This window comes from Abrus precatorius, unplaced genomic scaffold (assembly GCF_003935025.1).
Source record: "Abrus precatorius isolate BTA unplaced genomic scaffold, Abrus_2018 Scaffold3, whole genome shotgun sequence".
NCBI lineage: Eukaryota > Viridiplantae > Streptophyta > Magnoliopsida > Fabales > Fabaceae > Abrus > Abrus precatorius.
The window spans coordinates 3,887,544-3,915,009 of NW_020874373.1; the positions used below are offsets into that span (position 1 = coordinate 3,887,544).

The 27,466-nt window shown below is 33.0% G+C and overlaps 2 protein-coding genes across 3 annotated transcripts; both read left to right on the forward strand.

The window, feature by feature from the left end:
• Nucleotides 1–305: 305 nt before the first annotated feature.
• On the forward strand, nucleotides 306–7,120 carry LOC113861445 (peroxisome biogenesis protein 6). 2 transcript variants are annotated; one of them, XM_027494258.1, is made up of 16 exons: nucleotides 306–664; nucleotides 746–1,387; nucleotides 1,614–1,857; nucleotides 2,027–2,162; nucleotides 2,477–2,660; nucleotides 3,263–3,454; nucleotides 4,198–4,482; nucleotides 4,657–4,728; nucleotides 5,285–5,371; nucleotides 5,479–5,601; nucleotides 5,736–5,846; nucleotides 5,933–5,971; nucleotides 6,065–6,186; nucleotides 6,273–6,417; nucleotides 6,614–6,694; nucleotides 6,838–7,120. In XM_027494258.1, the coding sequence occupies exons 1-16, from the start codon at nucleotides 434–436 to the stop codon at nucleotides 6,925–6,927; spliced, it is 2,784 nt and encodes a 927-aa protein (XP_027350059.1). In that variant the 5' UTR covers nucleotides 306–433; the 3' UTR covers nucleotides 6,928–7,120. The 2 variants fall into 2 exon arrangements, 1 of the variants encoding a protein (XP_027350059.1); XR_003504227.1 differs by lacking the exons at nucleotides 6,614–6,694; nucleotides 6,838–7,120 and having other exon boundaries at nucleotides 375–664; nucleotides 6,081–6,186; nucleotides 6,273–6,409.
• Nucleotides 7,121–9,264: 2,144 nt separating this feature from the next.
• Nucleotides 9,265–26,442, forward strand: LOC113860968. The gene is made up of 16 exons (XM_027493552.1): nucleotides 9,265–9,275; nucleotides 10,245–10,249; nucleotides 15,601–16,064; nucleotides 16,881–16,953; nucleotides 17,054–17,184; nucleotides 17,333–17,734; nucleotides 17,823–19,150; nucleotides 19,485–19,891; nucleotides 20,009–21,864; nucleotides 21,945–22,105; nucleotides 22,353–22,513; nucleotides 23,255–23,415; nucleotides 24,333–25,137; nucleotides 25,270–25,427; nucleotides 25,539–25,617; nucleotides 26,071–26,442. The coding sequence occupies exons 3-13, from the start codon at nucleotides 15,879–15,881 to the stop codon at nucleotides 24,525–24,527; spliced, it is 5,061 nt and encodes a 1,686-aa protein (XP_027349353.1). The 5' UTR covers nucleotides 9,265–9,275; nucleotides 10,245–10,249; nucleotides 15,601–15,878; the 3' UTR covers nucleotides 24,528–25,137; nucleotides 25,270–25,427; nucleotides 25,539–25,617; nucleotides 26,071–26,442.
• Nucleotides 26,443–27,466: the final 1,024 nt, after the last annotated feature.

Here is a 27,466-nt window from a genome sequence, read left to right on the forward strand (position 1 = left end):
GCAATGTTGTGTACTTGTGTGTCATTTTCGTATTCTAAATTAATTATTGACCAAAAAAAAATATTATAACGTAATTTTGTTTAAGCTGTGTAAAATGTTGGGACTCAAAAGTATCATATAAAAAATACGGTGATCTAGAAAAAAATTATAAACTAATTGATTTAATTTATAACATTTAAAATAAAAATAATGATATTAAAATTTTAGATATAAGAAATTATTAAATTTAATAAATAAATAATAATATAATTCAAACTGAAGAGATGAAAATTACAATAAAACTTGAAAAGGATCAGCTAACGAGCGAAGATAACCTTTGTTAAAAAAAGAAAACAGAGACAGTGTATCTGAGGAAAGAAGGGGAGATTAAAATGGTGGAAGCATTAGCATAGCATAGCATAGAAAGAAAGAAGTGTAGGGTTTGTTGTTTTGGATGAAAATGGTGGAAAGGAGAAAGCCTCTGATACTGTGTTCCACCAAACACATAATCAATTCCACTTCCCCAAACACCAATCTCTTCCAACACCAACCTTCTCCCAATCTCCGTTTGCCTGTTGGTATTCTCCGTTTCTCCAATCTACCAAATCCCTCTCTCGACCACTCTGCAATTCTCGCCCTCTCCACTCCCCTTCTCAAAACCCTTTCCATCACTTCTGGTTCCCCGGTAACTCAATTTCCCCCTCTATTTGTAATTTCATACTTGTTTTCATTCCACTTCAATTTTTTTATTTTTCAATTTTCTCAGGTTCTGGTCAAAAATGCTGAAATGAACATACACAGAATTGCACTGGCTATTGCTCTTGATCCTCCAGGCACACCCACTAATACGAACTCGCTCTCTTCTTCTTCTTCTTCTTCTTCTTCACGGATGATGCTTCTATTTCCTTCTTGTGATTTCCCTCTTAATGGTCCTTTATTAAACGATCACGTTGCTTATTTATCTCCGTTTTTAGCCTTTAACCTTAACTTGCACGTAGCATGCTTAAAGTCCATTTTACACCACGGCCAAGACGCTTTAGCATCATATTTCAAACCTCAAGGTAAAGGGGGTGATGAGGATACTGCTAGAAGCGTTGTAGATTCTGTCATCAACGTAGAATTGGAACCGTTTCTTCAACCTCCAAGGTTTGCCTCTCTTCTCAGGGTTTCTTTTGTGAAGATTCCGGAATGTGGCATCCTTGAATCTATTAGAACAAGTTCACCGATTGAGTCTCAAGAGCGTCAAGACATGATTGACTTGGCTTTGCAAAAGTACTTTGAAGTCGATAGGTATTTGTCAAAGGGAGATGTTTTCGGAATTAACATAAACTGGAACTGCAATTCCACCATTTGCATTCCTTGCAATCAAAGAACGCCAAATAAAGATGACAACCTTATTTGTTTCAAGGTATCCTTGAGCTCAGTTTGGATAAATTTTTAAATAAACATTTGTAGGAGAAGAAAATAATGAATTAAACTTCTGTCTTTAAGTTAAATTTAAAACCTTAGTGCATAAGTCAAAATTAACTTGTGTTGTATAAAAGTTTATCTAAACTGGGCCTTAACTCTCATATTCTGGCTAAACCGCAAGAAATATGTTGAGTTTGTTGGTAGAGTGTAACTTATATCTCCAGGTCGTTGGCATGGAACCATCAGATGAACCAATTCTCCGGGTCAATAAAACATTAACTGCTCTCGTGCTAGTAGGGAGTTGCCCATCTGCACTTCCTCCAGATTTGATGATTGGTGGACCGCAAGGACCTGTGCCTTTGCACGGGGACACTGTAGATATCTTGGCTTCAATAATTACACCAACTGTCTGTCCGTCCGTGCTTTCTTCCAAGTTTAGAGTTTCAGTTTTATTGTATGGTTTGGCAGGTATGTTCTATATTGTCCTGCTTTATTTTCTCCTATAATTCATTAAATTATTTTGTGAGTTGGATTACCATTTGATATCCTCAAATTGTTGTTCATTTAAAATGTCAAAAATGGTGGTTTTGGATTGGATTGATGGTGCATGTATTTCCTGAACAACATAAATATGCAGGTTGTGGGAAAAGGACTGTCATTAGATATGTTGCTCGTCGACTGGGCCTGCATGTGGTGGAATATAACTGTCATGATCTAATGGTGTCAGATAGAACATCTGTTGCTTTAGCACAAGCTTTCAAGACTGCTCGAAGGTTATATATTGAACATTTGGAATGATAAGAACACATAAAGTGCCAGAAACTTTGTTCCTGCACATTTTTTTGTTTTGGAATGTGGTAGAATGCAAACTTTGCTATCAGGACAGGAATATATAGTTCCATTAATTTATCCACCTGCTTTTTCCTTCAGTGTCTTTTCTCTCTACTTAACATTTATTAAATTATCGGGCTTTACATGGGCCACTTACCTAATTGCCTGATTATGTCAAGCTCTCAGAAGTTTACCATTTTCCATATGATTTCTCTCTAAGCTTCTAGTCTGCACTTACAGGATGATATTGTTACAGATACTCGCCAGCAATACTTCTTCTTCGTCATTTTGATGTTTTTAGAGATTCACAATCACCCGAGGGTTCACTAAATGACCAAAGAAGTAATACAGCTGAAGTTGCATCAGTTATTAAGAAATTCACAGAGCCAGTTAGTGAACATGCTGACAATAACTCCCTTGGGAAATCAAATGGTGAATTTGTAAGATCTAACCTAGTTGAACTTTGATATTGCTTTTACTGTTCTTTGTACTATAACTTTCTTTCTTCACATCACAAGTATTATATTATATCTTATATTGTAAATCAAATGAAATAAAACTAGTTAACCTCAAAGAAATGGAGAAATAATTGCTATACTTTGCCAGTTCTCTAATAGATTTTTTAGAGGTAGGGGAGGGAGGCAACTATTTCCTCAAAAATAAGTGTTAGGTACTTAGGTAACATGGCTTAGATAATTAGTAAGCGATAATATCAGTTTCTGTAATAGAAAAGAAATGTGATGAAAAAGAATTAGTTTCTGGGAACTCTAAAAAGTTGAGCCAACCACTCCGCTGGGGACAAAAGCTTGTAAAATTGACTGTTTCATTCTAGGGAAAAACTACTATTAAGTGAAATGCAATATACTTCAAGACATATAAAATATATCTTGCAGAAAGTTTCCTTCACCATGCAATTTACACTCAAACACTGCTCCTTTAAGAACTGAATATGTCTTTTATCATCAAAAACCTGGGTTTCCTGTTAGTTTTTTATTTTAACTAGAATTGCAAAGATATTTACTTTTACACAATGTTGGTGAAGGTGGAGAAGAATGCTGAAAAGACAAGTGGGCATCAGGTCTTGTTGATTGCTGCTGCTGACAGTTCAGAAGGTCTGCCTCCAACTATTAGACGTTGTTTTAGCCATGAAATAAGTATGGGACCTTTGACTGAAGAGCAAAGGGCTGAAATGCTATTCCAGTCACTGCAAAGTGTTTCTGGACTGCTCTCTAATGTAAGTGTGGAATGGAGCTTCTTCTTCCTGTGTTTGTGTCTTATTTTGATTTTTCCTTTTATGGACAAAACATAGATCAAGTTCCATGTATCCTTGTCATCAACTTCTCAAATCAAACAACATGTGGCTGCTTCATTCATTATTAAACAGCATTTATTAAGAATATGTTGCAGAATTTCCAAAAAAAAATTTGGCCCTTCCATTTTTTATTTGAGAATTTGTTGGAAAAGTTATAAGGAGTTGGTTTTAGTTTTTTTCTTTTTGGTAAATAAATTGGCTAGTAATGGCAGTACTGACAACAATTCTCTCTCTAAATTTCAAATAACTCAGTAAAAACTGACTTAAAAACTAATTTGTAAAAGAAAACAATCTTGATAAGAAGTTCCTTTGAAGTTGGCAGTGGGTGTAAGAGGTGGGGCCATGTGATTATTTGGAAATCAAATTTTCTTCTTTCATTTCAGCTAAAAATATGACACCAGGCTTCTAGGAAAGGGGAAAAAATGAGATTCCAAATATTGGAACATTCTTGTATAATGGTATAGATGTTACATGCTCCTTCAAATTATTAAGAAAGGCACTTTGCTACCAAATATTGGAAGTTGGAACATGCTTTTTATAATGGTATAGATGTTTCATGCAATATCCTTCAAGTTAATAAGAAAGGCACTTCACTATTGTGCTCCAGAATCCTTGTTTTTCTGTTGAGTGATAACTTTGATCAATCACATTGTTGCTTCTTGCAGACTGATTCAGAGGCTTTAGTAAAAGAAATAGTTGGACAGACATCTGGTTTCATGCCCAAGGATATGTGTGCTTTAATTGCTGATGCTGGTGCCAACTTATTTCCCAGAAACAATGCTAAGGTAGACAAAGATGGGCCTGATGATGTAGATAGTTCTCTTTGTTCTGAGATGACGGAGGATAACATTCACCAGAAAGTTTCACCTCAGATTCCCGGGAAAGAAGACTTGATAAATGCTTTGGAACGATCAAAGAAAAGAAATGCATCAGCATTGGGTACTCCAAAGGTAAATTAGGTGATCAGGCTTTTATGGTGGTTGTCTTATGACTTATCTGCATTTAAAATCCAGAACAATGTGCTATTATTTTATTGCCAAAAAGTGTATACATTGGTATGTAACATGCATTCTATGAAAAAATGTTCCTCAATGCAAATAAAATTTTAAGGATCTTGTTTGTAGGTTCCAAATGTGAAATGGGAAGATGTTGGTGGACTTGAAGATGTGAAAAAATCAATCCTGGATACTGTTCAGGTGGGTTCTCAAGCACAACTCCCTATTATGTAAAGTTCTGCTTAATATATCGGGGACAATACCTGTCACCGCAACTTGAAAATATATTTCGTGGAAAAAGAAACTCTGGTTATATTTATATGATCAACATTCCAGAAGATACATTAGGTTGTCATATTTTATAAGCAGCATAAGAATAAAAATTAAAGAAGAAAGAAAGAGTGTGCTTTTGGAGTTTCAAAAGTGAAATTTGAATGCAGTACTGAATTCTGCTAAAAAGAGATTGAATAGGTTTTTCTACTTGAGCAGAAAGAGAGGACCCTTCCCAAAATGCATACAGAATAATGGGATTTTCCCCTCCACTGTCAACTTATTACTGCATATGTTGACTTTTTCTTTTGATTGGCAAATAACATTCTTCTCTTTCAAGTCGCTTATTTGTCTATTTTAAGAAAATTCCTCAGGCTTTTTTCTTTTCTATTTTAATATTTATCTTCCTAATTCATGTGTTACCAGGGAGATACCATTTATCGTCTGTAATTTCTGAATATCTGATTTTCTGTATACCATATTGTAGTTACCTCTCCTACATAAAGATCTGTTTTCATCTGGATTACGTAAGCGATCTGGTGTTCTTTTGTATGGTCCCCCTGGAACTGGCAAAGTAAGTTGTAATATACCTGTAAATGACAGTATTCTATCTCAGTTTTCTTACTTTTTAGTTATAAAAGGTTTCTAATGGCATTTTCTTACTCTTTCTTTTAATGCCAGACATTATTAGCAAAAGCTGTTGCTACAGAGTGTTCCTTAAACTTTCTTAGTGTGAAAGGCCCTGAGCTGATCAACATGTACATTGGAGAGTCTGAGAAGAATGTTCGAGACATTTTTCAGAAGGTATATAATATTTGGGTTATTTTGATCTAAGTAGTTTCTCAAGTTGAATTGAATATGTATGCATGTATGTCTTTCCTGTGAACTGGACAGTTCAGAACAGAATTTGACAAAGTGAACTTCAAAATAATTCACAGGCCAGATCAGCACGTCCATGTGTCATCTTCTTTGATGAGCTTGATTCTCTTGCACCAGCTCGGGGTGCTTCTGGAGATTCTGGGGGTGTTATGGACAGAGTGGTTTCTCAGGTGATTCTCTTTCCTGAGCAAGACTGTGATGTATGTAGGTTTTTTTCTCTTAGTTTCCGTATGTAATATATCTCCCTTTTTATTAGATGCTTGCAGAGATTGACGGATTAAGTGATTCAACACAGGTTTTTTGATCTACTTGAAATAGTTATCTTTTCGCAAAATACATTATCCTATTTTGCTTCTAACAAGTGATGTGTTTGTTGCTGGTTTAATAGGATCTGTTTATTATAGGTGCAAGTAACAGACCAGATTTGATAGACCCAGCACTTCTACGCCCTGGTAGATTTGATAAACTGCTATATGTTGGAGTTAACTCTGATGCATCTTACAGGGAGCGGTAAGTGTTTTTCTGGCTCTCTTTACTGTGGAGTATCTATTGTTGGTAACATATTAGGGTGCACCTCTGATCTCCATCTTTCCCAGGGTCCTGAGAGCTCTTACCCGCAAGTTCAAATTGCATGAAGATGTTTCACTTTACTCTATAGCAGAAAAATGTCCGCCAAACTTCACTGGTGCAGACATGTATGCTTTGTGTGCAGATGCTTGGTTCCATGCTGCAAAACGCAAAGTAAGTCCAGCCAGGATCACTGGATCCTATGATTACTTTGCACATATTTTGTTTGTTATTAGGCCCGTGTTGTATCTGAGATTGTAGTGGGCTATCAATTTATAGAGGAAATTGCAGCCTGTATTTACTATCGCAAGCAGTTCAAGTGTTTAGAAACCTAGGATTCAAGGTTCTTTATCTCACTGCTTTCTTCTAGGTTTTGAGTTCAAATCCAGAGTCTTCCAGCCAAGATAATGGGGCAGATTCTGTTGTTGTTGAATACAATGATTTTGTCCAGGTAACTTGCACTATTTCTTGATAAATCCAGTTTCACGTGGATCAAACTCTCGTGCACTTTTAGAGTTACCATCTCCTTCACCAATTGATTTCCCAACTGTTTCTGGTATCTGTTTGTGTGACTGGCATTCCTGGACTTTTCAGGTCTTAGCAGAGTTGCCACCTTCCCTCTCCATGGCCGAGCTTAAAAAGTATGAGCAACTGAGAGATCAGTTTGAAGGCACCTCTAAATGAATTCTGTTTCTATTTTGTTGTTACTGCTGTTTCTCGGATTATAAAACAAATATGCATCAAATATTATTTTTTTTTTGGGGGGGGGGGGCAAGGGGGTTGGTTGGTGACATTCCCTGTATTTATAATTTTTTTGGTAAAATAATGGTTATACATTATATTTATTTTAACTTAATATGCAAGCATAAAATTATTTTGAAACTTATGTATCAACATATGAAAAACAAAACTGTTTTAGATTTTTATTTTTTTTCAGTTATAATGGATAGAATTGAGATTAGCACCCCCAAATTTTTGGAAGACAGACTCAGTTCTCTTTATAAACTAACAGCGAACTTATAAGAATATTTAAATCATTATATAGTAGGTAAATTATTTCGTTTTTTTTTTATCATAGCTCCCGTTATTTTGAAGAGTCTGGGTGAGGATTTATTACCCATGGTATGCCAATACGTTTAGGTGGGGAATGGTGGCTGTGTCTTGGAGCTCCTTCGATTCGTTTTCATCTCACGCTCACACAGTGACTGAAACCAGCGGCTACGGGTCTTTCCGGATCTGGATTGTCTCCAATTTAGGTGGACCTCTAGTTCTTTTTTCGCTTAAGTGAAAATAGGTTATTTTCGTTTAAAATCATGACAAAATGACTTAAGCTAATTTTTATAAAACAAATGGCTTAAGCGTAAAAAAAATAGTTTAAGCGAAAAATAAATAGAGAGTTTTAATTTTCACTTAATTTTCTCTTCTCCTTCTCCCTAAACATAATATTTCTTCCTCAACCTCTATATTCAACCTCCTTTAATCTCCATATTCAAGTTTCTTTTTTCTCTTATACTTAATTCTTCTCTTTCCCTCTTAACTCTTTTTTCTTTTAACCTCATACTTAACTCTTCTCCTCATCTTTTCATTCTCACATCACCAAATATTTATCTCTCCCTTTTTTCTCTATACTCAACTCTTTAATTTTCTCTTCTTCTACCGTTACTACTATATCACTCGCTCTTCTTGTCTACATTTATTCTTAATTCTCTCTTTTCTCTATACTCAACCTTTATATTTTCAAACACACAAAATTCACTTAAGATAAAATAATTCGCTTAAGCGAATATACTATTCACTTAAGGCAGAAAAATTAGCTTAAACTAATTTTGCATAAAAAAATTTTGGCAGTGGAGGAAGAAGAAAGTGAAGAGTTGAGTATAGATAAAAGAGGGAAAGATAGACATTGGGTGAGGTGAGAATGAGAAGAGGAGGAGAGGAATTAGATATGAGGTTAAAGGAAAAGAGAGTTAGGAGGGAAAGAGAAAAATTAAGTATAAGAGAAAGAAGAAAGTTGAATATGGAAGTTAAAGGAGGTTGAATATGGAGATTGAGGAGGAAATGTTATGTTTAGGAGAAAGGAGAAAGGAGAAGAGAAAATTGAGTGAAAATTAAAACTCTCTGTCTATTTTTTGCTTAAGCCTATTATTTTCGCTTAAGCCATTTTTTTTTGCTTAAGTCATTTATTTTATGAAAATTGACTTAAGCTATTTTGTCATGATTTTAAGTGAAAATAATTCATTTTTGCTTAAACAAATTTTTTTGCTTAAATAAAAAAAAAATTAGAGGTCCAGTTCCCACCTAAACTGGAGACAATCCGGATTCGAGTCTTCCCCCATTCATTTTCTCATACACCAAGTCACTTTTACATCCTTTTTCTTTTGCTACGAGCATCACCGACAAGGCCCTACTCATTTTTCTTCTCATTGCCATCTACATTAACAATCACCAATGACCGTACGTTTCTTATCTTTTCCCTCAAATATACCAACCTTTACGAGGATGAAGGTTAATTATGCTGACATTTTCTTGTTGGGTAACTTCCCAACAAGAAACAGTGGGATTCTATTTGATGTGTAAAACATTATGGGTTAGAGTTTAATTTTGATGTCAATGCCATAGAAATTTTGTTGTGATCGTAATAAATGTTACAACGTCATTTTATTAACTTCGGGTCATAAGATGTCAATGTTAAATTGGTGACGTGAAATGATGAATTTGGTGATGCATGAAATTTCCGAGGAGTAAGTTTAGTAACAGAACTATTAAAAGACTAATGCGTAACGTTTTGAACCTTCGAAGACATGAATTTGGTAACACATCTTTGTTGAAGTAATATAAAGACCCACATAACAAAAGATAACGTTTCTTACATATTTAAAAGCATGTTGTCAAATCAATAACTGAGACATGATTTTTTTCCGACATTAAATTGAAAAGAAATCACATGTAGAATTTAATCTAAAATTTATCCGTAAAAAATTAAAAAAAATTCTTTTCCAAAACTACACATGAAAATGAAAAAAAATAACATTGTGCGTGGATAAATAGAGAAGGTAAATAGAATTAGGAGAAAGAGAATTAAAAAAATGGAGATGAGAGTGTACTTGGTTGGAGAGAAAGAACTTTGTATATTATGGTGCCTAAAATAAAAATTCTTAAATTAAAAAGAAATGAGAAAGTGACTTTTTAAAAATTTGTGTTTTATTTTTTAGGTCAAATAATTTTTATATAATATAAAAACATTAAAACATTACAAATATTTTGCTATCAAGTAAAAATAATTTTTTTTTTCTCAAATTAAATTTATTATGATTATTATTAAAAAAAATAAAGCTTACTTATTTTTCTACTATTTTTTAACCTGTCTAAATAAATAAAAAAATTCACTTCTGTTTATCTAAATAATACATTATTTATATTTTATTTCTACCATACATTTCATATATTTATTTATTCTCTTTTTTTATCTCTCGTCCAGGCACACTTTTAATTAATCATCATAAACATAATTTATCCGATTCATAGACCCTCGATCATGTTTTTGAGGTACAAACATGGTGCAGACAATTAATTTTCCTATTTTGATTTTGACAAACAAGGTGTACTATTCTTGAAAATTCCATATGCACGTGTCACATTAAAGTTTGGATTCATTATATCAACTTGAGTGCGCGTGTTAATTGTTATCCATTCGTGACCGTTCCCACATTCTTAATTTGTAGGTTTGATGCGCAACTCAGATAGCATATTCTCGCCATATATGCTTTGAATCAGCACTGTATATTCCAATGCTGCGTGTAGTAGTTTTTGTGAGTAGCGAATGATGGATATGGTTTCCATCACTTTCAACTTCAAGGGCCCCAACATCAAAGCTTGAATGACTCCTCCACTCATGGCTCGTTTTTCTTATGGTCAACGTGAGTAACATTAACTTTATCTCCTATTTTCCCTTTCCATTTTCAATCTTCAAACTTTCCATTTTTATATATGTTTTCTTGTAGCAAAGGTTCTTTAGTTGAATAAACATAAATCAATATGTTTTGGCAATTGTTTTGGACTATTATGTAAGATACATGCACTCTATTCGGTATATCATATATTTCCCAACTTAAAAATCACAAATTTTATTATATTGATAATTTCTCCCTGTACCCTGAAATTTTACAGGATAGTTGTTGTCCCCCTATCAAAAATCAAAATGTAATAAATGGTCATTGTTTCTCCACATCACACTTAGTTTTTACTCATTTTAATAATAAACTATTTGTTTTTAAGGATTTGATATGTTTCTTTTTTTTTTTTTTTTGCAAATTTGAAGTTGGCATTATTTATTATTTTGGATTGAAATGTCTCTCCATGCCTTGAATCTACTAGTAGGTGATGCTGTGTTTGGATTGACAAATTGTAAAAGCAAATAAGATAAAGTAATGAAAGATAAACAAAGAACATACCTTGGAGGATGAGAGGGAGAAATGCTTTGCCTTTTTTTAATTTGTTTTATTGCCATCAACTTTCCAATCCATTCAGATTATCATCTTCTCCACTTCATCGCCCAGCCACAACCACCTCTGTTATGAACAACACACTTGCTACACTGTGTCTCTTATTCGATGAGTATCATCTAAGATGGTACAAAGCACAAGCTTTCAATTCACGTGGAAGATTAATGGTTCTGTCATGAAGAGATAAAAAGAGACATTAATATTAAATAAATAAGTTATTTAATTTTTCACATGTATTCTTTACTAAATCCTTAAAAGTAGTGAAATATTATAAAAATAACAGGTCCTCTATTACGTGGATGAAAAATGAATACATATTATAAAAACCCCTCTAAAAAATAAGGTATAAAATTATAGACCCACTTCATCGCAAGAAAAGGAAAAGAAAACTCTAGTCCCGAATTAACATTGTGTCCAACTATAATTGCGAATGATCTAAATGAGTGTTTAGATTCTTAAGAAATCTCTAAAGAATTCTTCGAGAAATGATCTTAATGACGGGAACCAGACTTCAATTTTATATTAAAAAATTAATTTAGAAGCATGATGTGTTAAATTAACTAGACCCAGTTTGAATTTTTTTAATAAATACTTATAAAAATAAATTAATAAATAATTTTCATTTAAATTAATTAAATTCAACTTATATATCTAAATTTTAAAAAAACATACTATTTTATCTATTTTTATAAACATATAATTTTTTTTTATAAATTGAGATTAAATCTCGATCAATTAAAAAATCAACATAAATTAGAAGCTAATCTGAGCTAGCTAGCTCCTGTTGCCGATGCATATATTAGGTTAAGCGTAGTGATTTGCATGAAATTTCTTCAAACTAATTCCAACTATTCATTCAATATGTTGTAGGTTTCATGAGTTGACTTTTTGATATTACCAAATCAACTTTGATACCCAAAAATGTCTCAAATGTCGCATTGATAAAAATCAGTTCTTATACGTTGAATGTATTCCTTCACACCCACGTCACTTGCTTGCGGTCAAATACGAAACTTACTCTATGTATTGTGAATAAAAATAAATTATGCCAAATATCAAATTCTAAATTAATACCAAACTAAAAAATAAATACATAAAGTATATGATGTTATTTTGCTATATATAACGATAGTGTCATAAGAGAAAAAGACTTGGTTTTCAAATTATAGATGATTTTAGTTAGTTATGCATAGGTTGTTTACCTCAAATCCTCTACTCTGTTATATCTAAGTTAGGTAGATGCAAACTGTCGTAATTTTCTTATTTCAGAAATATTGCATCAAATAGATTCAATCTGCGATGATGACGAGGTTGAGTCTGTCATCACTCAATCTTAAAACTCGTATGGTGGCTGTAGCATTAACCGGAGACAATTATCGTAACAGACCACAGCGAATGTGGCGACAAATTATTATTTTATTATTAAAATTTAAAAATTATAAGAATAATTTTAGTCAATTTGTATATTTTAAAAATTAAAATGGATGTTTATTTATTTTTATTTATCTTTTCTTCAATATTAATTTTTTTATAATTTTTTTATATATTTTTAATGTAATAAAATATTTATTACTACAACTATAATATTTATTAAATTTAAGATAGTTATGTAATTTTTCACTTATTTAAAATATCAATTTAAAAATTATTAGTTACAATAATCGTATTTGACGTGGTAGAGATGTAGATGATTTATCTTGTGAGTACTTACAAAAATTATTTACAATGTATAAAATATTTATCTGTTAAATAGGTACAAACATAAGTATAAGAAAATAATTCTAAATTTTAATGAGAATGAATGCATGTATGAGTATCTAAATATATACATCGTCCTATATCCAAATATATATATATATATAGGAATGATATTTTTATATTAGTGTAAGTTTAATAACTTTTATATTTGATTTAAACTTTTTATTTAACTTACATTTAATAGTTAATAAAACAATAAATTATAACTCAACTTAAATAAAAAAACTCATATTAAACTTATACTAATATGAAAGATTCTTCTTCATATATATATATATATATATATATATATATATATATATATATATATATATTAATTATGTAAATTTTTATCTATATTTAAACTTTATTCTATAACTGTGTAATAAATTTTTTTATTATTATACTACTTAAAAAAAGTTATATAATTATTTTTTGATAAGTGATTGTATATAAATATTAATTTTTTTGTATAATATATAAAGTATTTATAATTCATTAATTTTTTATTACTTACACATTTTTATTATATATATTTTTTCACTATTTAGCAGAAACAAATATTAATTATCTTTAGTCATCTTTAATAAAGATAAGTTTTATTTTCTTTCTTTTTTTTCTTTTATTATATTTTTTGTATAATGTGTTTAGAATATGAATAATTTTTTGTTTATACAACACTTCTAAAATATTCTATTATGTTAGACTTTAATTTTTTATATTTTTAATAACAAACATTACTTACGTAAATAATATAGGAAGTTAATAAGTAAATATCAATATCTTATTTTAAAATATAATAATAATAATAATATGTATTGTTTTATAAGATTAATATACAAATATTTTTTATTGGTAAAATAAACTGTAAAAATAATATTTTTTTTAATAGAAAAGTTTATTTACTATTTTATATTATTTAATTAAACTAATATAATTTAATTATTATATAATTAATATAAAACTAATTTTTTAATTTTTTTACATATTCTATATATATATATAAAATGTTTTTTATACATATTTTTTTCAAGTACAACTACATTAACATTTAAATTATAAAATAAATAATAAATAATAAATATATTTTAAATATTTTATAAATTTCAGAATTATCTGCTATTCTAGCAAACTTATTATTTATTTATAATATTAAATTTTAATTTAAAATAATATTTTTTTTTGTAATATATGTATGACAAGTACAACTATAATTCATTAAATTTAAATAATATTAATTTTAATTTTTTAATTTAACTTTTTATATATGATATTAATAAAAATAAATTTTATCAATTTAATAATTTATTTATATTTTTTTTATTTTAAAATATTAGTTACTTAATTTATATTTATTAAAAAAATTAAACAATTATTATTAATATTATTATAATATATTAATTATATATATATATATATATATATATATATAACACTCCATGAATATATATATATATATATAACAAATTTTACTAAAAATTGTAATATGTGGTTGCATTTATATATTTTTTATTTTTGCTAATCAAAATAGCTAAAAAGTCCAAACAAAGCATAACAAAGTTACAGATCCGATCTAGAGGTCCAAAATTGTAACATGCAGTTGTATCGATACATTTAATTATTTTATTAAAAAATTACTATACATAACTTATATAAATTAGAAAAGTTGACAATATAATATTAAATTAAAATAGGCAATTAAGAAAAAAAGGATAATATATTCATTTTTAAATCTAAAAGGTTTATTTTTAGATTATCAGCGAGCTTAACATTTAATTGATTAATTTTAATAACAAATAATAGTTAAAGTTATTGATAATTTTGTTGCTTCGAGCTAGTGCTATGCATATGTAAAATACATACGCAACAAAATAGCATTCCATTCCATTCCATTCGATGCTATTATTCTCCATCAACAAAGGCAAAAAGCTTTTCAAAGAAGAAAACTGGTTGGTCTTGAGTAACTTTCAAGGGCATCTTAACCAATACAAATATAACAACTAATTTAAGCAGTTTGTGAACAAATCCATTATTTTTCACCAATTTAAGGATTCTATAGGCTTTATTATTTTCCTTAATAACCTTATCTAAAGTTGTTCTCAAACTTTTATTGTGTCATTGCATGCTATATTGTTCACTTCACAATAATAACGAAACTTAACTCACCAAATCTCTACTTTGCCGTGTTCATAATTTTTAAAGATACTATGTTCATAAAAACATCAATTTTATTTTATTTTTAAATGCACAAGCACTATTCCTATGTAACCGATCAAAATGACAAAATATCAATATAACCGACACTAATATTTTGATAAGTACGTAGTCAAATATTTTAACAACAGATGTTAATAACCGTCTTATTTTTATTTGAGTAACTACCAACACAATGTAAGAACATATTAAAGCTTTTAAATTATTTTAAAAATAAATATTATATTAAAATGTTTCTCATGCAACAAATTAACCAACTTTTTTAAAATTTGGTCTATTTTACAAATAAAATCTAACTAAAGAAAATCATGGATATTTTCATTATTTTTTTTACATAATGAGTATTTTGCATTAATAAGAATACATAAAAAAGAGAAAATTTAAAACAAAATAATATGAAATGAATTTAATTAAATTCATGTATATTATTTCTACTAAAAATGTGTGTCAAATTTTAAATTAAATTTATGAGTATTTTAAAAAATAAAATTTCATAATAAATTAAAAAACAAGTTTGAAATTAACCTATGGTCTGGAATACAATTATCAACAAATACAGTTAAGTTGAACAGAAAAAGGGTGAGGGTTAAAAAGAGGTGGATGGGAGTATAAGCACGCGGAGGGCGAAGTGTGTGGATCTATGTGGGAAGGTTGGAGGGTTTGAAGGGGAAACATAAAAACGATGGAGCCAAATGGTAAAATGGTTTCTTTCATACTTTTTCCCTTATCAACTAGTCTTCTCTCTCTCTCTCTCTCCAAGGGATTAAAATATTGTTTTTAACGAAAATAAAATTAAATAATTAAAGAAAAATAAAAAAACGCGGCTGCTGTATTCACCAAAAACAGAGACACGGTGAGAGAGAGAGAGAGAAAGAGAGACTCCGTTGATCGATCCCAGCTGAAGTTTCTTAACATCGAACACGGCGTTTTTTGTTTTTCGATTGTCCGAAGGTTGTGGTTTTTATTACTATAATTTTCGTAAAATTTGAGGTTGTGGTTTCTACGCGAGTCCGCGATCGTGTGGAAAATTTCAATTATTTGCGGGGTTGAATCCTTTCGGTGGGTTTTTGATTCTGAAGGATGGATCGAAGAGGAAGTGGGATTTCTATTGGGACGAAGGGTTCTCAATGCGGAGGTTTAAGTTGGAGGGTTTGATTTTAATTGTTTTTGGTAATTTTTTGGATGATTTCTGCAGGAGGTAGGGATGCAATAAAGGGTCTAGGGTTAGGGTTAGGGTTAGGGTTAGGGTTGGGTGCTGGGAGGAGAGAGATGGTGGAGTCTGAGCCTGAAGAAGGTGAAGCATGCTCGTTTCAGAACCATGAAGATTACGACGCCACCGTTGATCCCGATGTTGCCCTCTCTTACATTGTAAGGGCCCTTGTCTTGATTTTGCCTTCTCTGCTATTCTAAGTAGACTTTTTGGGTTGTGAAGTATTGATGCTCACTTGTTTTACTTCGTTAGATCCATGTCCTGAATTTGTTTATGCGGTTGGTATAGTTGACGTAATTTTAGGGTGTGGAGTGCTGAATTATGTTTTGTTGTGAGTTGAATTGAATGGATTTGATATGTGTTTTACATAGAGGATGTTGTAGGAGATTTTGAATTTTCACGGCCTTTGTTATATAAACACGATGCATTGAGTTGTTGAGGAAATTCTTGATCAATCTGCCTGATCTGCTGATGGAAATGATGTTTGAATCAGGCTAGTACTGTAAAGGATTTTTCCTTTTTTCGTTTCATGAGAAGTAAATGTTCCATTTTTATGTGGTGCTTGTAACTTGGTGTTTACTGTTTTGGAGTGCCATTTTTCCTTCAGACTGACTGATATATAATGGCCACTGTGCACCAAAAATATGCTGTTGTTTTCTCTGTTATCTCCTTTATAATTATGAGACTGCATGAAATACATTTTTTACTGTTTCTGGTTCATAAATTCGTATTTTGGAAGTTGTGAATTTAAACAGCTTCCTTAATTTGAAAATTGTGCCAACTGTGAGATGACTACTTGGCACATCCTGAGTTGTCCCATCATTTCATTATAGGAGGCTGTTTGTTTCTCGATCATAAATACCCCTACGTCAGTTTGATTCTGTCAGTTAGATTTAGGCTCTTTTCCTTTTTTAATTACTTGTTCTTTTTTCATTTTTCTCAATGATTTACTTTTCAAAAAAAAATTTCCTAAGGATGAAAAAATTCAAGATGTTCTGGGACACTTTCAGAAGGATTTTGAGGGTGGGGTGTCTGCCGAGAATCTGGGTAAGTTTGAACTTGTTAGAACTGTGACTCATTTAATTTAGGCCTACACAATAGATAGTTACTGGTTCTAATGATGTTGAGAGACAATTGATCATTACAGGGGCAAAATTTGGTGGTTATGGATCATTTTTGCCTACCTATCAGCGCTCTCCTGTTTGGTCTCATCCAAGGACTCCCCAAAAAAATCATAGTCAAAGTACATCCACATCTACCAATAATTTGCAAGTGGAGGTAAATTTCTGAAATTAACATGGGGCATGTGTTTGTGTCTAATGCTTTTTCCTAAAATTAAATTGATGATTGTATATGAGGTTTTAGGACTTGCCCTCATGTTATTTTCATTTCCAACTTATTACAAACTAATATTGTTACTATACAGGGTGGGCAGGGGGATGCTGTACAATGCTCAACAGGAAGTCAGACATTGAGACTTGGTCCAGGTACTGCTGCCTCTTCAAGAATGGCTGCAAACAAGGGACTTTCTTTAGATGATGGAATCAATCATGAAAAATCCATGCCAACCACTAATGCTGAGGCATTCACTTCTAAGCATGAGTCTCTAAACAAGAAAGCTGCTAGCACATCAGACCAGAAGACCCTGAAGGTTAGAATCAAAATGGGTCCTGACAATTTGTCAACACGAAAGAATGCTGCCATATACAGTGGACTTGGTCTTGATGTATCACCATCATCATCACTGGATGACAGCCCCTCAGAAAGTGAAGGGATTTCTCGTGGTCCTCAAGATGCTACCTTTGAATCTCCAACCATTCTCATTCAGGTGAATTAACTTCTCACATTTAGATTCTCTATTTCTTTGTGTTGACGTTGAAGATTAGGTGTAATTTTTTTATAATGTCTTGGAACAGATTTTGACAGCCCTTCCTAAGTTGTTGTCACCTCTTCCTGATGATATCATTGAAGTAACTGAAAAGGAAACTCGTCCCAGAGATAGCATCACTGGTCCTGTTCATATGGATGACCCGGAAAGTTCTGACATGTTACTAAATGAATCTAATATTCTAAAAGATGACAGAAAATTGTCAGGATGGAGGAAAATGAAGTCTCTAGAGGGTTATGAATCCTCAATGGAGATCAAGGGTTGTAGTAAACAGAATACTCGGAATGATGCTGGAGTGCTGTCACGGAAGGAACAAAGTACAGATGCATTGAATATGGAGGACCTAGTTTCAAAAACTATGAAGCTTCCACTTTTATCCAGTTCCTATTCTTTTACTGATGACTCGGTAAAGGCTTTAGATGGACTGTGTGATTCATTGAAGGAAGCCAACAAGGGTATGGTGAGAGAGAAAACCTTCCCTGATCAAGGACAAAAGGAACGGGTAGAGCCAACATCTACTGAGGTGAATGGTTTTTCTGAGAGGGTGAAAGGAAGTTCAGGAAGAAAAGTTGTGGGAGACAAGGTTTCTCTCAATGACTCTACAGTGAAGGACAATCCTCATGTAGACAAAAATTGCCACTCTATAACAAATGAATCTAATGTTTCCAAAGTTAGGACATCATCAAACACTGAAGAGCCTCCTAAGAAGGGTAATCAGAGAGGTAGCTTCTGTGAACAAGACAATATGGCATTACCTGTTTGGACAGAACATGGACTTGCAGGGGGGAAGAAGAAGTCAAAGGGAAGTCATGGCACGATGGTTATGGAGAAGGAAAAAGAAAACTTGAAGGTTGAATCCTCTTTGGTTTCCAAAACCAAAAAGAATTCCGACGATGGTTCTGCATCAAAAAATGAAACTGAAGATGTTAGAGTACAAAAGGGTCTTGGAAAGGCTAGAGATGCATACAGAGATTTCTTTGGGGAATTGGAAGATGAGGAGGACAGAACGGATTCACTGGAGACTCCTTATGAGGAAAAACTGAAGGAATCTGAGGTGGTTGGGAGGAGTGCACCTACAGCTATTGGTGGAGCAAAGGAGAGATCTGGTGGTAAGAAAGTTGATAAGCCATTAACAGCTGAAATGTACCCTAAAACAGCCACAAATGTCTGGTGCACTGGAAATGCAAATGGTACTGAAGCTGAGAATGGTAAAGGGGTTCCTGTAATGTTGCCTCCTGTTGAGATGGAAGATAATTGGGTACAGTGTGACAGGTGTCATAAATGGCGTCTTCTTCCTGTGGGCACAAATCCTGACAACCTACCTGAAAAGTGGTTGTGCAGTATGCTTAATTGGCTGTAAGTTCTGATTCACAGGTTAAATCTTTTAAATATGTTCATAATTAAAATACTATGCATTAATGAGCTTGTAGATCAATGGAAACTGGCCCAAGCCCTTTAAGGTTGGAGTGTGATGATGATTTTAGAGGTTTGATACTCCAGCAGGCCACCTATCCTCCCCTAGCCAAATGCTTGCACCTCCAATGTACACACAATGAAGAAGAAAAAATTACTAGGGAAACTAGATTACTGGTTAACACATAATAAGAACTACTTACATTGGTTATAATGAATAGCACAAGTAAATAAACTTTACCTACTTCAAATTAACAGTGTGTGCATAAATATGCAGGCCTGACATGAACCGATGTAGCTTTAGTGAGGATGAAACCACTAAAGCACTTATTGCATTATACCAAGGGCCTCCTCTGGATGGTCAAAGCAACCTGCAAAATGCCTCAGGCAGTGTTATGGTGGGAGGAACCATGGCAACATCCCAGCATCCTCACCTGCCCCAGCTAAATAATGATCTGCATGCAATGTCTGGGGGGAAGAAAAAGGTTGTGAAAGAGATGTCAAATTCTATAAATAAAGACAGCTTTTCTCAATCATCACATTCTATAAAGAAAAATTTGACGTCAGCAGTGAAAAGTAGGAGCTTAAATGATGTGAACAGATCTCCTGTCGTGAGTGAGGCTGATGTTCCAACAGAGAAACACAAAAATAAGCAGAGGATGCTGGAGCACAATTCTGATAGAGGTAACTTAATCCACATAGTCATTGTCCTTTTCTGCTTAGGAATAAATAATGTTTAGATTCTCAAAGACCTATTGAATTTCTATGATGCTATCTTCATTTCTGGAAATTTGCTGGCAGGTGATATAAAGAATATGAAGGTGAAAAGCAGGAGGGACCCTGATCAAGATTGTTCCAGGCCATCCAAGAAAGGTAAGACTGATAAGGTTCATTCTACCAATGAAGAGTGGATTCCAGAACCGGGTGGGACTACTAGAAAAGTGGGTCATAGCTCAAATAGCACTTTTCCAACTGCTTCAGTTGGCAAAGATCGACCTAGACAGAAAGACCACTCCTCTTCAAGGGACTCCAAATCAGGAAAAGACAGGCTGCCTGTGTCTGCTGAACACACAAAAGACAAAGGTCATGATTCTTTAGATGAGGGATCCTTGGATTTGGGAAATTGTGATTCCATTGGTAGTGTGAAAAAGAGGAAGTTGAAAGGGTATCAGGATGCTCAAACTTGTAGCACAGGTAATCCTCACCTACAAGAGAGCAGAACTTTTGAACATGAGTTCAGTGATTCCAGGAAGGACAAGAAGGCAAGAAATTCAAAGTCTGAAGGCAAAGAATCAAGTGCCAATAAAGGCAGTGGAAAGGCTGACAAAAAGGTTAGTCATACAAAAAACCATAAATTCAGGCAAAATCCTGAGAGCAGTCTGTCACAACGGAGTTTAGATGGCATGGACTGTTTAAAAAGGGACTTGGGGTCTGTACAGGCTTCTGTTGCTGCCACTTCAAGTTCTTCTAAGGTTTCTGGCTCACATAAAACCAAAGCCAGCTTCCAGGAAGTGAAAGGATCGCCTGTGGAATCTGTTTCTTCATCACCTATAAGAATTTTAAATGCTGATAAGTTTGCGAACAAGGAAATTATTGGGAAAGATGATTCTCATGATATTTCTGCTGTTGATAGTCCAAGAAGATGCTCAGATCGTGAGGATGGTGGTGGGAGTGATCGGTCTGGAACAGCTAAGAAGGATAAACCTTTCACCATGGCCCACAGGTCAGATTTTCAGAACAAGGGTGTTAATCATATGTCAGATACTAAACTGAAAGCTCAAACAACCAGCTATGGTACCAATGGTGGTGTGGACACTACAGCTCAAGATGGGACATATCCAGGCACAGACCAGATAAAGCATCAAGGTGAAGACCGGACTGATGTTTATTATGCTAATATGTCTCATCCAAGGAAGAATAGCATAGAATCAGGTTTGGAGGACAACAATGACAGCTATAAGTCAGAGCCCTATGCAGAGAAGAACAAGAATCCTAGCCCTCCAAGTCAACTGAAAGAGCAGTCTCCTCTATGTGAAGCAAAACATAAGGATGGAAAAATTAAGTTGCAGGAGAAGTTTGGGCTCAAGCCTGACCAAAGTGAGAATATGCATGCTAGCAAGAAAGATTATACAGGAAAAAATGAGAGTAAGAAGAAAGAGAGTCACTCAAATCAGGGGCATGACTTTCAAGAAGTTAATATAGATGCTATGTGCAAACAGGAGTTATTGCATGCTCCCCTTCAGAATCAGTTGCCAGACTGTGATACTGAAAGATCTTCAAAGAGGTCTCTTTTGGAAAGAACTGATCAGGAAGTACTGGGAAAAGGGAAGCCTTTGTCATCATTGCCATATGAAGGATCTCAAGTTGAGACATTGGGTCGTTTCCCAAGACCAGTTGGCTTCCATAAAGGAAATGTTGATATGGAAGTTGATCCTTGCAAAGCTGATGATGTATCAAAGCTGCAAAAAAAGCAATTGAAAAAGGCAGAACATCAAAATGGAAATCAGCAAATTGGTTCAAGAAATCCCGTTGTTAATGGACACAGGTCCAAGGAGCTCGATGCCCCTAGTCCAGTTAGAAGGGATTCATACAGCCATGCTGCTAACAATGCTGTGAAAGAAGCTAAAGATCTTAAGCATCTGGCTGATCGTCTAAAGGTTTTTACACAGACCCCTTTAGATTTTATGCATTTGCTCTTCTTGGTGCTTATTTTACCAATTTCGGGTTTATTATACAGAATTCTGGATCCACTCTTGAGAGCACTAGTCTTTACTTCCAGGCAGCCCTCAAGTTTCTTCATGGAGCCTCTCTGCTAGAGTCTGGCAACAATGATAATGCTAAACACAATGAGATGATTCAATCAAAGCAAATGTATAGTAGCACAGCAAAGTTGTGCGAGTAAGACAAGAATTTTCTTATAATTGTGTTTTAACTTTGCTTTAAAGATCATACCACCTTCCCTTGTTAAATACTGGTGTAAATATTCTTTCCCTTATCTACTTTTATATTTGGTTGCAAACATGCCTTCAAACCTCATCATTGTACTTGGCATAAATTATATCTTTAGATTGATTTTATGCTATATACTGCAGCATTTATGATTGAATATTTTTGTAGCACCATCATGATATTTTCCTTTTGATAGGTTTTGTGCCCATGAATATGAGAAATCAAAAGATATGGCTTCAGCTGCTCTGGCCTACAAATGCATGGAGGTTGCATATATGAGGGTAGTATACTCTTCGCACACCAGTGCAAGCAGAGACCGGCACGAGTTGCAGAGAGCACTGCAAGTGATTCCTCTTGGTAATGAATTTTGTTACTTGATTTTCACTGCATTAGCATGATGCAACAATTCTTTCTGAAGTCCTCACCTTCCATTTGAGTTTGTCCTAGACATCCTATCAAGTCCCATCTCCATTTGATGTTTTGATGAATAAGTGTGAATATTGTGATAGTTCATGTCACATGCATTATAATAGATTATCTAACATCCATATGACAAGAATTCCATACAGCATAATGATGGATGCATATCTCTGGTTGTTTGTAATTTAGGGGACATTTTTCAAGATTAGCTATGGAGCATATTTGGACTTACAAATACGGCATATGATCTTATACGCACTTTTTAGTTCATTTTAGTAAATTTCATGGAGAAGCTTATCAAAATAAGTTTTATTAGCAAAATTTTAGTAAGCTTCACAATCAAACTTGTGAAAATATGTTATTCATTTTTAACATTTTGTTAGATAAGTGTTTCATTATGCTGTTTGGCCAATCCCTCCCTTAATTTATGAATAAGAGAAGGGGGGGAAGAGGGGGGGAGAAGAATGAGAACAGGATTAGTAGATGTTAGATATGGCTATTATGTTTAATATTATTAACTATTTCGTCTCTAAAACATGTTTTTTCTGTTATCATGTGAATAGACTATGTTTCTCTTTCCCAGGAGTGTCAGAGTCATTGACAGTGATGGGATGAAATGGGAGAATTTTAAAATCTGATCTTTCTTATTTTTGTTTTGGAACTTGTTTCATTTGCCAGGCGAGTCTCCATCATCATCTGCCTCTGATGTTGACAATGTTAACAACTCAACAGCTGCTGACAAGGTTACTGTATCTAAGAGTGTCAATTCACCCCAAGTAGCTGGAAACCATGTTATTGTTGCACGGCATCGTCCCAATTTTACGCGGTTGCTCAATTTTGTGAGTATTTTTTTTTTTTTTTCACAGAAGGATGATCTTAACAAAAGAGAGGAATATGAAACTCTGATGACACTTGAACTGTTGATTGCATAAATTCACTCAATGTCATGCTTTTGATTATTGTGTTGTAAAATATGACTCCTAGTTAGGTTCTTTGATGGAGCTTGCAGGATTTAATTTATCAGACCAAGGAATGTAGGATCGTGCAAAAATATAAGTGCCAAAAGTTTAATAAAATTATTATATTAAAAAATGCAACAACTTAAATTATAGTAAGTCATGAACTTGACACACAATACTTATCCTTTTTCAAGCTTTCACAAGGAGAGTGTAGATTTAGCCTTCGATGGCTGAGCTAACACAGAAATCAAATTTATGTTCCTAGTAAAAATAAGTAAATTATTGTATTTTTACCTGTAATTATAAGGATGGCCAAACGAAATCTACAAATAAGCCATCTGTTCAACTTCAAAGCAACCTATTGTTTCCCATTATATCATTTAAATGAAGCAGATCATCAAGGGACTTGGGATATAGAATTATAGATTTTATGGTCTTATTTTCTGAAACTTCTATTTGCTATGCTATCCTGTTGCTAAAGGATTTGTTCAAATTGTCCAGAGTAAAAAAAATTCTTCAAATGAAAATCTGGTCTGTCCAGTGGGTACAATCGTTTTGTGATCCTATTTTATCCCAATTCTATTCCTACTTTAGATTGATAGGAGATGTTAGCTTTGTAAAATCAAATCATTCAGTCTTGTGATCTGGTTTTGCAATTTTAGTGTTCACAACAATTACTACAGTCCTGCCAAAAGGAAAGCCCGTACCAACAACTATAATGCTAGCTTTTTTTGTTGACTGTCTCTTGTTTTGATTGCATATGATGTATTGGAATTAAAGGCGTGTATCAATTGCAGACTCAGGATGTGAATTTTGCCATGGAAGCCTCAAGGAAATCACGAAATGCTTTTGCAGCTGCTAATTCAGGCCCAGGTGTGGGCAAGAATGCCGATGGTATCTCCTCTATCAAGAAGGCTCTTGATTTTAGCTTTCAAGATGTGGAGGGGTTACTGCATTTGGTACGGGTTGCTGTGGAGGCCATTAATCGTTAAAGGATTCATTTAATCATGAGATGATTCTAGCCTGTGAAGAACATGTGTTTCTTGATCATGTATAAAATCTTCACTCTGACGAAAAGGCGTACTTAATTAACTTATGAAGGGCAAGGTATATTTTGTTGAATCTGAATCCAGTCTTGCCAACTGATGAAGCTATACTGTCTCTCTACATAAGTTTGTCATACACAGTGGAATGGAAGTTTCAGTTTACAGTCAGAGGAATTCAGTTGCTCTATGTTGCGTAAATGAATAAAATCTTTGCAAACCTTGAGATAGTGTGAAGGCACTCAGACGTCAACTTCTGTAGAGCAGATTCTAAGCTACTTTGATATGTGGAATAATGCTACGTCAAGATTATAAATTCAAGATATAATTGGTGGACATGGATAGACTTAGAAGTTTGAAACTAATTGCCATCTTTTGTCCTCTTCTCATTCTGGAGAAATTATTATTTTGTCAATCTGTATATGTGTAAAGTTCTAACTTCTGGAGAGAGGGAGTTGTTGATTTTATTTTAAATGTAACCATGCTTCAATCGATGGGTACTGCACTTTCTCCTCTTGGTCTGTATGGGGGAAGAAGAGTCAAAGGGAATCAGACTAAAGTGAGTATTTCTTTCTTGTTAATACGTGGCATGCATGTTTTTCTTGTAACAAAAGATGCATGTTCTGTTCCCTTAACTTTTTATTTCTCAATGGCCATTTTTTTCCTGATTCAAATGTTGACTTATATGCAGGTTATCTTGTACAATTTCGGGATTAGTGGTAGAACTATATTCTTTACTCATTTTGCTGTTGATAGAGATTAAGCCAAAAAACAGAAAGGGAGGGATGTACAGCAAGAATTTTTTTTGTAGTGCGAGCAATTTATTTCAAATGGTTTGTCAATGTAGAGGTATAGAAGTATGCTGGTCTTGTAATATATGTTTTGGTTGTTAGCCAAGTGGATGTCAATGCATCTCTAACTCTTATTACATTAACATCTCACTCTCTTTTTTTCTTGAAGGTACACAGTGGACGTGTAAATAAACATAGAATCAAGTTAGGGACAGGCAAGGTCGCTGCTGCCTTATGCAGAATGACAGGTATTTTGGCTTTTGACCATTCGCATATTCATAATGATTATATTACTGCTAAACTAGCAGTATTGTGCATTGCTAAAGAAAAATTTCTTATAAACATGAAAGTGTTACAAATTTTTATATAAATAATTATACCAAACACTGGAATCAATTCCTCCCATTGTAACATGTTATAATGTAAAATCTATGATTGAGATTAATTGAATATATATCTCAATTATGTTCCATGATTTAAAATTAATTTTATTTTTACTTAACTTTAAAACAAACAAACCGAGGTTTATTGTCTAGTTTCTACCGAACCATAGAGATTGTTTCCTCAAACATGAACAGCACCTTATGGAAATATACTATTTCTTACTGCTGGTCTTTTTGTATGTACAAACGTGCATTCATCTGGGTACATAGTAGTTTGTGGTTGTTTTGATTTCAACCAAAGAATGCATGTGGTTGCAGGTTTGAACAGCTGAGGCAAATTCCAGGTGGAGCTGCTGTTTAGATGGCCAACTCTAACTGACCTTGGAGGAGGTCTTTTTATTTTTCTGGTTTTCCCTTGGTCAGTAGGATTACATGTATTTTTCTTAACCGTTGCTTGCCTTGGGCATTGGACATTAAATTTTGACTTACCAGCTTACCTGTTCTTTTTTAATGTACAGAGCTATATTCATTTACCTTGTATGTTCTAATAAACTGAGAGTCTCTCGTCCTTTATGGTGCATCTTGTGAAAGTTAAAATGGGGTATAGAATTCAAGGACAGGTGTAAAGTTATCCACGGAATGTTGTATTACGTTTGGATTAGCTTTTTTATTTAGCAGTTTTTTTTCTTTCCAGTTCTTTTAGCTTTTTAAAATTGATTATTTTTACTTTAATTAAAGATAAAACAGACGTGCATCACCATAGAAAAGTTCTATTTATTGCAGAGAAGGTATTTTAGGTCGGGATAGTGTTCAAGGAGATATTGTTTTAAAATAAAAAGTTGTGGAATTATGCCAAGAGTCATCCACAGCTTCCGGTATTTCTTTTGTATAAGGCATAGCATAAGGTTGGACAAGATATTTGCTAAAGGCTTAGATATGTTTATTTTTATAAAATTTGCAATATTTTAATTTAGTCGCTAAAAAAATTGTCAAAATTTATTTCCTAACAAATTGAGTAAAAAATTAATCCCTACAATTAATCTTTGTCAAATTAAGTGTTGAATTGGCTAAAAGAATTATAATTTAATATTGTCACATGATGGACATTTTTTCCACTCAGCACATAATATTAAGAAATATTTTTAAATTAAGATTTAAATAAATTTTTAGTTCCTATAAAAGTTGTGGTTGGAATTAATCTTTAAAACTTTTTTGTTGAGATTAAGTCTTAACAAATTAAGAGAATAAAAAATTAGTCCGTTAACTTTTATCTATTAAGCATAGAATTGGCTAATGTTGTACTTGGTGTCATCACATCGTAATAATCTTTATAGCTTATTTAGTAAGATAGAAATAACAAAAAAAAAATGTAAATTGCTTTATAAAACTTGAGGAAAAACTTCTTTCACTAGTTAAAATACAAAAATTAAAGATTTTGAAGGAAATACGACTTTAAATCATTATACTTGGGGATACACAGGAAAGATTTATCCTGTCAAGCAAACTGGATATTTTATATTTACTTTTAAGAGGGTAAAAAAATTAGGATAATTTTTAATTTCCATAAGTAATACTTGATAACCATCTTCCTATGTGTGCACTAGGAGTAATTATTATGTCTTCAGACAATGTTCTTTAAAATTGTTCACAAAAAAAATAATAAAAATCAAATATGCAAATAACATTAACCAAATACATACATAAATTCTATCCA